The sequence below is a fragment of the Nestor notabilis genome, unplaced genomic scaffold (assembly GCF_000696875.1).
Source record: "Nestor notabilis isolate BGI_N333 unplaced genomic scaffold, ASM69687v1 scaffold15122, whole genome shotgun sequence".
Classification (NCBI taxonomy): domain Eukaryota; kingdom Metazoa; phylum Chordata; class Aves; order Psittaciformes; family Psittacidae; genus Nestor; species Nestor notabilis.
Genome location: NW_009918828.1, coordinates 3,909 through 19,308, shown reverse-complemented (window position 1 = coordinate 19,308; position 15,400 = coordinate 3,909). Strand labels below are relative to the sequence as shown.

At 42.8% G+C, this 15,400-nt stretch overlaps 1 protein-coding gene across 1 annotated transcript; it reads left to right on the top strand.

Annotated features, from left to right (window-relative positions):
- The first annotated feature begins 109 nt into the window (after positions 1-109).
- On the top strand, positions 110-14,779 carry LOC104400981 (serine/threonine-protein phosphatase 2A catalytic subunit alpha isoform-like). Its single transcript, XM_010009924.1, has 7 exons — positions 110-130; positions 10,994-11,203; positions 11,689-11,862; positions 12,052-12,141; positions 12,520-12,681; positions 13,246-13,364; positions 14,015-14,779. The coding sequence occupies exons 2-7, from the start codon at positions 11,087-11,089 to the stop codon at positions 14,058-14,060; spliced, it is 708 nt and encodes a 235-aa protein (XP_010008226.1). The 5' UTR covers positions 110-130; positions 10,994-11,086; the 3' UTR covers positions 14,061-14,779.
- The last annotated feature ends 621 nt before the right edge of the window (positions 14,780-15,400 follow it).

Genomic DNA, 15,400 nt, shown 5'->3' with positions numbered 1-15,400 from the left:
GGGCGCGCTGCGCTGTCACGATACGGTTAAAATGTGAAGGCAGCCCCGAGAGCGTCGCTTATTGCAATGAAAGTAAAAGCTGATGGTAATGAAGTGAAAATTACACGGGGTAAAGAGCTGCTGCTGGAACGTAAGAGCTTTAGTTTTCTTCTTTTTCACGCCATAAGTAAGCCCAGCCGCGTTTACAACTAGTTGAAGGGGGGATTGGCTTCGGGACTTTGGTTCCTCTGAATAAGGTTCTGGGTTCCATGGTATTCTCCGAGCAGACAGTTGGGGTCCCAAATAGATATTTATTTTTATGGTGATGGATTGAGGATGTTGAGATTTGGATGTTCGAGTGCTGTGTTGATTGAGTCATAAAACCAGTCCAGGATAGAGCGCCTTTAGTAGCATCCAGCTGCATTTTCCAATTGGATTCTAATTCTGGATGTAACTTAATAGCTGAGCAGTTCTTTTGGTTACTGGAGCTTTTACGTATTCCTGCATTTCTAGACTGAAGGTAGAAATATTTATGGACTGTTTGGGAACTGGGAATTAAGGAATATGGGAAGTTACTGATGTATTGGGTTCTAAAGAAGCCTGTGTACCTGCCACGAGGAGTAATTAGAATAGTTTAAATTTGGCATCATGCCTTCAAATACTACAGCGTGTTGGTTTGGAAGCAAATTGTTTCCAGAGGACTGTCTATGAACTTATTAAAGAACTTGTGGTGGTTTTGGCCAGACAGGTTCTTGCTTGAGTACAAATTTTAGTTCACTAGTATTCCAGTAACTTAAAATTGTTACCATCTGATACAGTTTGTGTGTTTTAAATGGTGTTGCAAGCAAGTGGCAATGTCACTGCATGACTGTTGTTCATATGCATCTCCAGTGACAGCAGTCCAGCTTCCTCTTTGCATTGCTTTGTTGGAGAGGCGAGTATTCCACTTGCCATCATTTACGAACTCATGCTGGTGCAGGGTCCTGGATGCTGTGTGAGAGGGTGTGTTTTGTAAGGTTGTGTGGTAACTTGCAGGAGCATGAGGAATATACAGAAAGCTTTCAGTTCACTGGGGTTTTAGGTAGGTGAGGAGTGGGCAGACCATTAGAAGTGCCTGACTGAGGATACTGTAGTCCTGGTCATCGTTACTGCGCAAGATGACATCTTCATTTTCCCCAGTGAAGGATGGAAGTGAGCTCTATTTCTGGATAAATGCCTAGTGCTCATCACTAAAATAATAGGAGAGAAAAGGAAAGGTCACAGAAAGTTGTGTGCCTCAACTGCTGTGTTTGAGAGACCACAAGAATGTGAGAGAAGTCTGCCTGCAAAATAGCATTTAGCAGCCTCATACTGCCTCAAGTTGGGTGGATAGGAGCCAGCTCCAGACCAAAGGTAGCATTTCTCTGGGTAGCATGATACTGTGCATGAGCTGAAATTCCCTCTCTGTGACTAGTTTGTGGTCAGCACTTTGCAGAGCACAGCCACGTGGCTGTTTATGTTAAGGAAAGATGAGTTGTTGCTGGTAACTACAGGTGGATTTACTGGGGCTTTCTGCTGAGAGTAGTTAAGTTCCTACATGGTTGCAATGAACTGGATATAGACTCTTAAAGTCTGACACTTCCATCCTGTGCCTCGTTGAGTGGAAGCTGTGTTGGTGAAAGCAGGTCACTGGTTGAGTTCTGTGCCCTCCTGCTGGGGGACAGCATTTACTTTAACATGTTCCATGCTTCCAGCACTGACGCTCAGAAACTTTGCTTCATGCTTTGATTGTCTTAAGTAGTTTCGTGGATGTAATCACACCCAAAGGTTATGTTTTTCCATAAATAGCTTAATGTGTTCAGGACAGTGTCAAATATAGCTACTGTTCCAAAGGACAGCTAAAGCCCCTACTAGGTATAAGCTGTCATTCTGCACCACTTTGATTTGTAGCTTGGGTTAGTTCAAATAAACAACTCAAAATACCTTTGTGAGGGCATTTCCCCCATAACCCTGTTTGATCAGATGATCTTCCTGACCGGTATTTCTTGATCTGCTGGGACTTCATGTGTGCAGACTGGTGCCTAACAGGAGTAAGCCTGAGGGCTCTCTTGCATTTCACTATTGATATCTAAAGCACTTAACAGCTACATACAAACATGACAATTAAATGTGGCCATTTGTGTATCCCAGTTACTTACTTAGTGCATCTTGTGTTGTGCCTGGTTACCTGCTGGGTGGTGGTGGTGGTAACTAGGAGAAATGTCTTCCAAGTGTAGGAATAATTTGCAACCATGAATAATACATAATGCTTCCACAGGTGATTTGAAAATATGGGATCCTCCGAGTGGCAGTTAAGCTACTCCAGGCTTGCTGTGTGTGATGTATTTAATGTTGTATCAGTTGTGTGACCAGTTGTACGTGCTTTGCTTAAGGATTTGATCCGTGCAAGGTCTGAAGCGTTTAAAATGTCCACTGTATAGTCACTGTTATGTACCAGCAGTGTTGGTTCTGTTAACACTGAATTGTTTACTGACTGTTGTCCATGAACAGAGGAGAAAGGAAGTCCTTCATTGCCAGGTGAGGGTTTTTTCCATTGGCCATGTTGGATGGCAGGATGCTGGTTTGGAACACACTTCTTTCCCATGCTTCGTGAGGGCAGAGGCGAATGGTCTTGCCTCCTTACTGGTGTATTACATGCTCTTTCTCACAGGTGGTGGGGGTGTGGTACATTGCTCAGGAAGGTGGGATGATAGTCTAAAAATGCCCAAAGGAAGGAGTTGAATCTGTGGATAGAATCTCCACTGGTTATTTCAGGTGTCTGGTGCAGGTGGAGGCAGAGGTGTCAGAGCCTCTTCTCCCCTGGAAATACCAGTCTGTAATTGAGGTGGGTCTGAAGGTGGCACCCAGTTTGTAGAACAAGATGACAGGATGGTCATACATGCGTTGTGAGTGTTGGGCTTCTCTTCCCATGTGCTTGCATTACTAGTAAAGTGTGTCTGAATAGACAGTGCTGCTATCCCAGAATCGTTTAAGTGAAGGGCTGATACTGGTGAAGCATTCCAGAAGCCTTGATTCAAGCCTTGTCTCCTGCAGCTTTTGATCTGTGACAGTGATCTTGATTACATTTGCTTTTTGATTTATCACCAGTGCTAATTTTCATAGTAGAAATACATTTCTGGGCCATCCTGTTCTCTGGCACGTTCCTTGTCAGTGGTGTATTTTTTAATGCTTTTCCTTGTTGCAGAACTTCCACCTTTGTTTAACACCAGATCTTCCAACCTAGAGACTGATCACAGCTGAGAACTAACCAAACATGAATGGATTCACTGCCATATGTGAGCTGCTTAGGTGAAGGGCAGTGTGTCATGCTGAAGCTTTCTTTTGGGTCAAAAAACCTGCCTGCGCAACCCAGGTTCAGTTCCTCTAATGCAATATTTGCAGATCTCACTCCTGTTTTAAGCTATTACTGTCCTGAGATGTCTGCCCCACTTCTTTTTCAGACAGAGGCAGGCACATGATCCTTTCTGCCTCCTCTGCTGTAGAGAGTTGCCTTTCTTAGCTGGTTATTTTTGGCCAAAAGTGAATGGTTTAAGCTGTCCTCAGCTGCATTTGCAGGGGCTTTTCCATTCGCTAGCTTCCACATTCCCACATCCTTACACATAACCATCACATAGATCTATTCTTCAAACTAAGCTGATTGTACAAATGAATGTTGCTGCCTGAACTTGCTGTAAATCAGCTGAAAAACCCTCCCCTACAGATCTTCCAGCTAATGAGAGTGCCATGGGCTTTGTATTGGACATTTCTGTGTCCCTCTACCCCTACGCCAGCAGAAGAACATGGGGCTGGAAGGTGCAGTGTTTCAGTTCCTCCTTGCTACTGCACTGTCTTCTGGATTCAGTGACAAGGAGACCCTTGCACTGCTGCCAGTGCTGTGTGTGGAGGGGCCTCTTCCCTTGTTCCCAGGGCTGTGGGAGACCAGAAGATGGTTTAGGACTCCTTTGCTGCTGCTTTGTTGAAGATAACCTGGGGATGAAGCTGTTGATGGGTGCATATAATTAAACCTTCCATCTCTGAAGAGTTGCAGGTGTATTGCAAAAAGCTTTTGGTGACATTTTAATAACTGTGTTTCAGATTATTCTGGAACACTCCACAAAAAAAGATCCTTTTGCTCCCAGTGTTCAGTGGTTTTATTTCTTCTTGTGATGGTTGGTAATACAAAATGGAAATTGTCTTTTTACACAAAAGGCATTTGAAGCATCAACCTTGCCAGGCTTCTCACCTAGTCCTGATTATACTGACAGCACTTGTGTGTATGAGAATTTAGTCGTGTATGTGCCAGTTCTTGTAGCATCAGCAGCTTTCCGATTATTTTTCCAATTCTGGGAAATTCTGTCAAATTGAGTTCTGCTGACAGGTGAGTTTTTTTAACTACAATATTAGTTGTGATCAGATAGGAGTGAAGGGTATTTCTCTGTTGGTTTAGAACTTATTTTAAGGTAACAGAAGTAAGCACTTGTAAGTCAGAACAAGTTCCTGTTTGAGTTCTACGAATTGAAGGCTCAGGATGAGGCTGCAGATGGATGTCCTTTCTGAAGGTAGCTGTGGTGAGGCTGCTGCCAGGGCAGATCTGATGACAGTGCTGCTCTGTGACTGCTCCCTCACCGTTTTCAGGTTGTCACCTGGGTTGTCACACACTGTAATAACCCCCCTGGCTGCTGTGTCTGCAGGAGGTGCAGAGGCCTCGGGCAAAGGGCTGTGTGAGGGGAGGCAGTGGAGCAGTGACTGAACTTCCATCCTTGCTTAGGAAACCTGATATGCTACACGTGTGCTCCCTAACACCGTTGTGGCCCTCAGTTCCTTTTCTTTAAGTAGTGTGTTAAACTGGAAAACCAGTTTATTCTTGGCCAAAGAGTAAATACTGGAGCTAATTGCTCAGTAGTCAGGTCTCCAGCATTTCTGCCGGGTGTACTGGCAATACCTTCCAATAGAGGTGTTACATGTGTGCCACTTGGGTTTGAATGTACTCCTTGAGTTTTGACACATGTGCCTAACCATCCTCCTATGATATCCTTTAACAGGACCCTTCCTACTTGGCTTGGAGTTATTTGATTGAGCAAAAGAGTTGAAAACCTTTTGAGTTCACTATGTGAAGCCTGACTTGGGGATATCAGGCACAACTAGTTTGGGAATAGTTGTAAGCTATTTCTTAATAACTGGAACGATACAAAATGAATGCAGCTTGTTCAACAGATGGGATGAAGACCCTCTCTGTGTAAGTGGTCAGCTTCATGCGTTGCTCCTGCTGCTGTGTTCCTTAGAACTCCCATGGAGGGAGGGAGGCATCTGCCTTTTCTCAGCTATTTGGCCTCCTATGTTTCTTTTAAAAGATTTTTCTAGACTTTGTTTTTCTTTTAATTCAAGGTTAAAGGCACTAAGGTCTGTATGAGGCAAAATAATCCCATCCTCATTTTCCATCTGGTCTTGTCAACTACTGCTGTGTAAATAGCTGTTCCCCTTCTCCTACATCTGCCTCCAAGGGACAGAACACTCCTTCCAGTCATGCTGAGCGTGTAGGACTGCTGATGGTTTCTCCAAATGGAAGTGTCGAGGGGACTATCAGGGCTGTGAATGGTGTCAGTCCTTGCTTTGCAGTACAGAGGGCTAGAGGGTGGTTTGGCAGGAGTTTACTGCCTGGGTGCCTTTGTGTAGACCTTGAATTTGCAGAAGGAAAGTTGTTGACCCATCTTACATGTAGTACTGGCATTAGGATTGGTCTTCCTTTGGCTAACATCTTGTGTTTAGCTTTCTCTCTTCTAACCAGATAGAAATTGCTAAAGGACTAAGGGGATTGTTGCTGGGTAGTGGAGCAGTGAAGAAGGATATGTTGCTGTGTGTTGTGAGGTATGAAGCTGATTGGATTTTATGCTTTTTGGGTAGTTAATTGCCTGTTCTTGTTCATTGATAGTCATTGATACATAAACTCCAAACGTTTCATTTTGTGCACTTGGAATTAAAATGAAACTTCTGAGTTCATTTGTTAGTTCTACGTGCCCTGTCCCAAGAACATGAAGGCTCAAAGGTGGGTTACAACCACACTGTGACATGTGTGTTCTCAGGAGCTGTGCTGTGACTGACCAGGTGTGTCTGGTTTTCCTTCACTGAATTCTAAACCTGCAGCATTGCTGGTAATGAAAGGGTTTAGGAACAGAGATGTAGGTGCTAGTCACAAACAAGAGAGGAAGCAGGTACTTTATCTTCTCCTTCAGTCCTGGGAAAAGAGTATTTTGCTGCTGTGGTGGCTTCTATGTGGATGGAAATCCTCGATTTACTTACTTGGGGTACTAAATAATTAAATGTCATTGGAGAGCCTTGTATTGGAATTTTATTCCTACTTCTCCATTCACAGTGAACTCCTCAGTGGATTCCAAAGCTCAGCATGAATTGGTTTCCCATTTGTGTGACATGTATGTGCCTCGTACCTTCATCATAGAAGGGTGGGTTTGGAGGCCTTACCTCTCAAGTTTTGTTTAAAATGTCAGACAATGAATGAGAATCCCTTTTGCTCTAAAAAGGGTGAGCCTGTCTTTTGTCTGAACGTGTTCGCTTTCCTCTGCAAGTAGAGAGTGGGGGAAACCCTTACATTGAAGGAAGTGAATGCTTTCACTCTGCAGAAGACTTGCTGATTGTAATGGATGACTCTGCTTGGAACTGGAATCTCTTCCTGGCCACAATGTTAGGCCAGCTAAAGCCAGTATTCATCCCAATTAGCTGATCATTGTGCCTTTAGTCACATCCTGTGCCTCTTGACGACAGGAAATTATGGGTATGATTTACGTCTTAGATCTCACTGAAACATCTTTATGGTAACTACAAATACCCATTATTTTCCTTGGTTACAGTGGATGCTTCTTCACACACACTTTTACTAGACAGCGTGGTGGGCTGCAGGTGTGAATTCTGGTCTGCCAAGAATGACATGGTACCATCTGCAGGCATGACTTCGGAGCTGTGTTGTCAAGTTAAACTAATGGTTGTATTTCCTTTACTGAGTTAGTAGTAATCTTTTTCAGGGTTGATACTTCGTTTGAGTTGGCAGAGCTCCTGCTAGAATGTATGGCTCTAAGAAACGGTTGGAGTAATTGAGAACCTTCTGGTATGTTCTGGAAACACAAGGGAATTTGGGTACAGATGGATTCATAGGGTTTTTTTTAGAAATGGACCACTTGAAATGAGTTCTGTTGGGCAGGGTTGGTGATGTGCTCTGCTCATGAGGGAGACTTGCCTGGCCTCAGCGTAGAGTGAGTTCGGAGAGAGAATGGGTGGATTATAGTTTACATGGCGTTTGACTCAGAGCCTTAATCTGTGGCATACAGGATGAAGATGCATACAGGGAACCAGGGAAATGGGAGATACCTCTGCAGGCATACAGCCCCTGCATCTCATTGTGGAGATCTGAAAATCATACGGTAGCTATAATTGTCATACAGGGTTTTTAATTCATGGCCCTGACTGTTCATTATAAAATGCAGAGTTTACACTTGGATCTTGCATTGTCCTAAAACAATGAAGCTAATCTTTGTATTTTAAGAACAGTGTTTTGCATGGATGTGCTTTGTAAACAGAGGCAACAGAACAGTGCGTTACTGTTCATGTGGCCGTGGAGATGTGGAGCAGTCGAGAATGTTTTAATTCTTAAAAACCAGCCACTTGCTTTACAATAAAGAGAAAAATTGTTGGTTTGTATGTGTATAACCCAGTACTGGTTTTACTCTGGTTGTCTTTTGGGTGTTTTCGGATGGTACAAGTTGCCTCCGTCCAGCAAAACAGCTGAGCAAGCCAATTTTTTGAATGAATTCCAGTCACTATGACTAAGCTGAAGTGTACTTGATATGTGCTTCTTGTGTGAATGGTGAGGTTGCACTAAGTAAAATACGTGACTTTCCACCTCAGCAGTTGTTGTCTATGACAGCATTTTCTTAGTTCTTAAGATCTTGTGCAACCATGTCTGATAGCTACGTGGTTTTTCTGCCTTGGACTTTATTGGTGCTTGGTTGTAAAATCAGCTTTTAGTAATTTGAGGTAATGGGTTCTTTTCAGTCTTAATCTGTATCCATTTGCACTTGATTTTGGAAGTCGGGAGTGTATAGTGCTGAATAAACAGTTCAGCTGATGTGGAGGTAGGGTCTGAACTGTAATGCAGTTGGCTGTGATACCAAGGTTTTGCTTAAGTTAATCTATTTTAAATAACAATGCCACCACAAGTTAAACTTTCTGTGATGTGGGGTGCTTAGGACTGAAGACATACAGAAGCTCACGGCTGTCTTAATGTTAAGAATTGTGAAGAACTGAAAAGAAAGACTTAGAAATGAAAGCCCTAGTAAGAGTTCAAGAAAAATCTGTTTCAGAATTGCGTAATTGTTTATCTTGGTGGCAGGCAATGAAACCTGGATGTTTCAAAATGCTGATGGCAAAATACTGCAAAGTGTTGCACTATTATCCATTGTGGCAATAGGTCACTGGGGTTTTGAAGTACAAGGAATCGGGGGGGGGGTGCGCCTCTCTTTTAGTTCTGCTTCATCAGGTGGTTTGATCAAGATGTGTTCTGTACTGAAGGCTGCTGAAAAATGCTCTGCTGATTCCTCTTGGTGAGGAAGTGTAGGAGAGCTCCTGGTGGGAAGCCCAGTTTGCTGGGGAAGAGGATGGAGTTGTATGGCTGAGGAAGTAGCAATTTCATAGGAATTGATGCAGTGTGGACATGTGGGTATGGTTCATGAGCCACTTGGCGGTGGCTTGTTTTCAGGGTGTTATTTTTTCCACTTCCAGCTCTGCTGAAGCTCTTTGGTAGAGGCAAATATACTGCTTAAGCATGTCAGCATGTGCCACTGTTAATGCTACAAGACCTAAGTTTGTAACACGGTATTCCATGAAACTTGTTTCAGAACATGGAAATGCTGAAATCCCTGCCTCAGCATTCCCCCACTGCAGGATTTAATGGAGACCACTGTTTTGCAGGTTGACCTGGAACAGTCTTTATCCATCAGAGTAGCTGTCTGCCTTACCTCGGTGTTTGGTCATATGCGTATCTCAGTGATTTAATGTTTCAGAGGAAACTGAGGAAGCAACAGCTCCGTTGCTGAGAACGGTGCCAGTTAAATCTCAGTCAGCACAAACGCTGCATGCCTTTGATGAAAAATGAATGCTGCATTCCTTGTGCAGTGCTTCCCCTGCGTTAACAAAACACAGCAGTAGAAAGCATCCTAATTACAGGGGAGGGTTTTCATGTTGAAGCACTATCAGCATCTGCAACATTCTCTGTCAAAAGGAGAATTGAGGTGGTTAAAGCTTCTGAATGTAATAGCGTGTTAGAAGAGGTGAAAGCTGTTAAAACACCTTCAAAACATCCGGTGAGTGTCACTGCATAAAAATGAACTTAAGTCAGGCTATCTTAAAATAAATGTACACTTTTAGCATCCACCACAAGGCAGCAATGACCTATCTTTAGTACTAGGCACGGCATGAGTGGAAACTGTCACATGAGATTGACTTTTGATGTAAATACGTCTGCGGAGTGATTTAACTCTGCTGCTCATGCTGTAATATCTGAAGCTCTGTACTGTGCAGGGTGCTAAACCACAGTTGCATTTTTGCATTTCTTTCCAGTGCTGAATGAAACACTGAGTTTCCTGCCCCCCATCATTAAACTGTGTGTGGCTGGTGCTCCTCTGGTTTGAAGTGGTGACTGTGGTGGTTAGCCTGGACAGTGTGCAGCAACAGGGAGACCTCTTCTGGGGGTGGGAGCATCAGCCACTGTCCAGCTAATGGCTTCATGAAGAGGGTGGAAAGTTGGACACGGCATGTTCCTTAAGGGCTTGGCTCATGTCAATACCCAGTATTCAATACGCTGTTTAGATCTTAACTTCAAATGTTTTTCCTATCCTTTTAAAATCTGATGCTCTTTGGATTATGGTGATTTGTTTTTTTTTCCTGTTGTCTCAAAATACTTTGCTTAGCAGAACCCCCAAAAATGAGTACTCTGCTTCAGTTGTTGGGTTAGGTTTGAGAAAGTTCAGTGACCCTAAAATGAATGTGGTGGTGTTCTTCCATCTGATACGTGCTTCAGAACATTTTCGATCTGGTGTGGTGTGCACATAGGTGGTATTTGGTGCTGTCTCTGCAAATCTTGGGTTATAAAATGGACACCCACTTTTTGTATATTCTCTTGTCATTCTGGTAGTGAGGCAGAAAAGGGAGCCTGTCTGAACAGGAGCACTGGCAGTCGAAAGGGATGGAAATCTTTGTAGATGTAACTTGTAAACTTGTTACTATTTATATTTCTAATAGCCTCTTGATTTAGAAAATTATGGTGGCATGTGTTTGGTGGCTGTGCTGAGAACAAGCTGCAGCAACTGGCAGTGTGATGGGATGATTGAGGAATTCTGGGGATTTCAAAATTACCTTTCTGATGCTATGTTTAGTTTGTTCTTCGCATGAATTGCCTTTGTCTGCAACTTCTGCATACAGAATTTTGTGAGAGAAAGTGGTGATGACGAAGATGTTTCCCTCCTTCGGTTCGTAAAGACACAAACACAGAACTTGTTCAGAAAGCTTGTGCTGTGCTTACATCCCCAAGGGAGAGCCTTGGTTTCGGCCATGTCCAATTCAGGCTTTGAATTGGAGATAAGACTGGCATGAGCTTTAGATTTAGTTTCCAAATCCCTATGGACTGTTGGATCAGTGGTGATCATTGGTTTAGGCTTCATGGAACCATTTGTGTAGAAAGTTTGTCTTATGCTGGAAACCAATTCTGAAATACCCTCTTCAAGGAGGGGAAAAAACACCAAACCAAATTGCTGCTGCTAATAGAGGGTTGCATAAAACAAAATGTCATTTTAACTAAACTCTTATCTCGAGTGCTTCAGAGAAGGGCCAAGAGCTCATAAAGAGAGCAAGTGGTAGAGTGGTGGAGCACACCTTGAATGAAATGACTGTTCACAGCCAGGTTCACCATAGGTGTGTGTGTTTTGTTTTCCAGGCTAAAGAAATCCTGACAAAGGAGTCGAACGTACAGGAGGTGCGATGTCCCGTCACAGTCTGTGGGGATGTCCACGGCCAATTTCACGACCTCATGGAACTGTTCAGAATCGGAGGCAAATCACCAGACACAAACTATTTGTTTATGGGGGACTATGTTGACAGAGGCTATTATTCAGTCGAAACAGTCACATTGCTTGTAGCTCTTAAGGTAACTTTTCTGCTGGGCTGTATGATTCTGTATACAAATGTACGTATTTACTGTCCTGACTGTGCTTAATATCTGTTCGGATTTGCACTACACTGGCATTACATATAGAAACTGAAGTGTTGGCTGTCTTGGTTTTCTAAGATGCTTCTGAGAGGTTCAGTTAGTGCTGTATTTCTTTTTACTTGCCTAAGTAGCAATCTTTAATAATTCCCTTGGGGAGATCATCTTAATGCACAGATGTAGTGAAGTCCCCTCGTAACAAGGAATAACATTTGGAATTAATCTCCAAAGTATTTGGCAGCTGAAGAGTTGAATGAATGATCCCGTCTTTTCTCAAAGGTTATAACTGAATTTTCATCTTGAAAAGGGTTTGGGCTTCACTGCTTTATTGACATGTGATGGGGGGTGAGGGGTGCAAATGGTTTTGTGGGGTTTTTGGGAAGACACATGTATTTACTGCTTCTAAAGTAAGGGGTTTTGTTTAGGTCCGATACCGTGAACGCATCACAATTCTCCGAGGGAACCACGAAAGCAGGCAAATCACACAAGTATATGGTTTCTATGATGAATGTTTAAGAAAATACGGAAATGCAAATGTTTGGAAATACTTCACAGACCTTTTTGATTACCTGCCTCTAACTGCCTTGGTGGATGGCCAGGTACGTTGGGTTTTGATAGTGTTAAATGTTTCTAGTTGTAAAAGGAGCCGTTTATGCTGTAGTCTATCACCTCTCAGCTTTAAAGGAGTCTCTTGCATGTTTTTTCCTCGTTGCACTAAACAATTGTAATGGTACTGACACATGAAGTGTTTCCCAGTCATTCACATTCATTATATCTCACTGTTGCAGATTTTCTGTCTACACGGTGGCCTCTCTCCATCGATAGATACACTGGATCACATCAGAGCACTTGATCGCTTGCAGGAAGTTCCCCATGAGGTACTGAAAGAGAGGTGTATAAACCGGTGGGATCCATGATTCAGCACATGTTGGGTGTTTGAGTGCTTGGGCTGGAAATGAAATTCACAACAACTGAGCAGGATGAAAGTGCCCATCTTCCTGTTGTAGTTTTGTGAAGGGGCACGTTCTTGCCTAAAGAAAGACACGTATTGTAGTGTGCCTGGAATCACAGCAGGTACAACTGAATGATTTTGGAGGTGAGGACTGCTTCTATGAATAGTCTTCATTCAGGTCAACTTCTTGGCAGTATTTAAAGTGTTAAATGCCCTGGTTGTGCAGGGGTGGTGTGTGTGCAGGTGTTTTCTGGGTTTGGTTTTTTGCATTCTGTTCCTGAAACATCTTGTGTGTCTCTTGCAGGGTCCAATGTGTGACTTGCTATGGTCAGACCCAGATGATCGTGGTGGCTGGGGCATTTCTCCTCGAGGTGCAGGTTATACGTTTGGACAGGATATTTCGGAAACCTTTAACCATGCTAATGGCCTTACGTTGGTTTCGAGAGCTCATCAGTTGGTAATGGAGGTAAGCAGGACAGCCTGGGTGTTTCAACTTCTGATTGCAGAGCTCTCCATTAATACTGTACTGTGTGTCAGAGATGTGCATATGCTGCTGTCACAGTTGCTGATCCAGCTGAGAGGCTTCCAGAAACTCTCCTTTGACAGTACTCACGTGCTGCTAAGGGAGTTTCTCAATATGACAGTGGAGTACCCTTTATTTTGGCCTCTGTTCTGAAAATTTACAGTAACATCCCAAAATAGACTTTAGTAGCAGATGTTGTGTTGCATTTCTTTGTAGATAAAAAGGTTCCCAAACATAAATGTTGAGTCTCTTAATAGGAAAACGCACAGAAATGTGCATTATTTGTAACAGGTTTAGTTCTTGCTTACTAGTAAGAAGCAACACAGGAAGGCCACAACTCTTTTCTTTCAAGAAGACAAAGATACAGCTTTCATCTTATTTCACATGACCCTACAAATGCTACTTGGGGTTTTGCACGTAGAAATCTAGTTAGTAGTCAGGTGGTTATATGGGGTGGGTACCACAGCTGAACTTGGCTGTCATCATTGCCTTTCTTTCCCTCTCCAGGGGTACAACTGGTGCCATGACCGAAATGTAGTAACGATTTTCAGCGCTCCAAATTATTGTTACCGCTGTGGCAACCAGGCTGCAATCATGGAACTTGATGATACTCTAAAATACTCCTTGTAAGTATGCTTAAAAAGGAGAATTCCATCGTTCATGATTTTAAGATACTACTTAATGATTGTGTTAAGCTTGGGTTTTTTCCCTATATGCTTTTGGGAGGTGAAGAGAATGTGGAGTTGTTGGGTTAGTCACATCTGTCAGATTAAAGTGGGACTCCCTGGTTTTGTTTTGTGGAAGTGGAGCTTAATGAAAGTATGTGACTTGAGAGTAGGAGTGCTCTGTCACACCTGAGGTGACGTCCTGACTTGTGGAATGTTTGAACTCCTCAGGTGCCAGGATGTCGGCTTTTTTAATGAGGTTTCTAAATAACTATCTCGGCAGCAACTTCACTAGTAAATGAGGCAAAAGCATTGAGTAAACTGCCCCCTTTGACAGTTACTGGCGAGTTCAACTTTCTAAATACATAGTAATGTTTGACCAGTTTGAATGTTAACGCTAAGATTCATTTCTCTCCAGTCCTTTGTAGTAATCATAAGAAGCATTTAAAATAGGGGGGATATAAATACCTACTGATAGAAGGTGTGGAAGGTTGAACACTTACTCTAGAAGACTTGAATTGGTTGAAAACCTGCATTAAGGCCACTGCTACTCTAAGTGACACGTAAAACATACCTGAATGTAAGAGGAGCTCTTGCAGGGTCGTTAATAGCTGTGCTTTTCAGCTTGCAGTTCGATCCGGCGCCGCGCAGAGGTGAACCGCATGTGACTCGTCGCACCCCAGACTACTTCCTGTAAAGAGATTTTAGCCCTGTACAGTATTGCCATGAACCGTATGTTGACCTAAAGAAAATGGGAAGAGCAACAGTAACTCCAAAGTGTCAGAAAATATTTAACATTCAAACTTGTTTTCACATGGACCAAAAGACGTGCCATATTCAAATACAAAGCCTCTTGTCGTCAACAACTGTGACCACTTTAGAATGAACCAGTTCATTGCATGCTGAAGCAACATTGTTGGTCAAGAAAGCAGTTTCTGGCATAGCGCTATTTGTAGTTACTTTTGCTTTCTCTGAGAGACTGCAAATAATAAGATGTAGACATTAACACCTCGTGAATACATTTAACTTTCCATTTAGCTCTAGCTTTATTCAGCATGACTGTAGATAAGGGTAGCAGCAAACAATCATTGAAGCTTAAAGAACATTTTTAAAGTAAGTACCAAGGCCTCATATTTGTTCTGAAACTGTTGGTTTTATTTTCAGGGAATACTGTTTAATTTAATTGTATTTGATTTTCTTTTTTTTTGTCTGCACTCAGTTCCCTTTTCCACTCTTGGCCCTTCCATATTGTCCCTTGTAATTGTCCAAGGATAGTGAATTACTTTGAACAGAACTGTTTTTTTCTGTAAAACAATGTGACTGCAGGACAGAGCTGCAGTGTTTTTCATAATAAACTTGTGAACTAAGTATGGAAACATGTCACATCCTAATTCCATCTCAGGTCAGCTCTGGCTTAATAAACTGACATGATGTAGCTGGATGGGGCTTAGAAACTTGCATAGGAATTTCCACCCTAGCTAAAAGTGAGGTGACTGCAGTGTGCTGGAGAACTGTGTCTGAACTCTGGTGCCAGGGAGGTGCCTGCTCCTGTGGCCTCGTGCAGCTGAGAGCGGAGCCGCCTGTTCCTGCTCTGCCGAAGTACTCAGAAATGGAAGACAGAGGATCGCTGAATTCATGGAGCCTGGCTTTACTCAAGTGTCAGTCTAAGTTTGACTCGTTTACAGTGTAGGTACTAATACACTTCAGTTCATTTTCTGAAAAACTGAGAATAAAACCAGTTTTCTAAATACTAAAGGAAGTAACTTGAAATGTAGTACTACGTGTGTTGCCCAAGCTCCATCCCGAAAACCTGCGGGGTGTGGTTTCTGTTCACTTCTGTAAAAATAGTTCCTTGATACTGACTTGTTCCAGAATTTGAATCCTGAAATTCAGATTTTATGCCATCTTAAGGCTTGTGCTTGGAACTTATTGGCCCTGTCTTAAGATGTGTCTGACTTGTTTTAATAGAGGACTCTTAATATTACGAGACTTTAAAT

Coding starts and splice junctions, on each gene's coding strand:
- LOC104400981 (XM_010009924.1), top strand. CDS start 11,087: ATGGAACTGTTCAGAATCGGAGGCAAATCACCAGACACAAACTATTTG. Junction 12,142..12,519: donor TGCAGGAAGTTCCCCATGAG/GTACTGAAAGAG, acceptor TGTCTCTTGCAG/GGTCCAATGTGTGACTTGCT. Junction 13,365..14,014: donor GATACTCTAAAATACTCCTT/GTAAGTATGCTT, acceptor GGTCGTTAATAG/CTGTGCTTTTCAGCTTGCAG.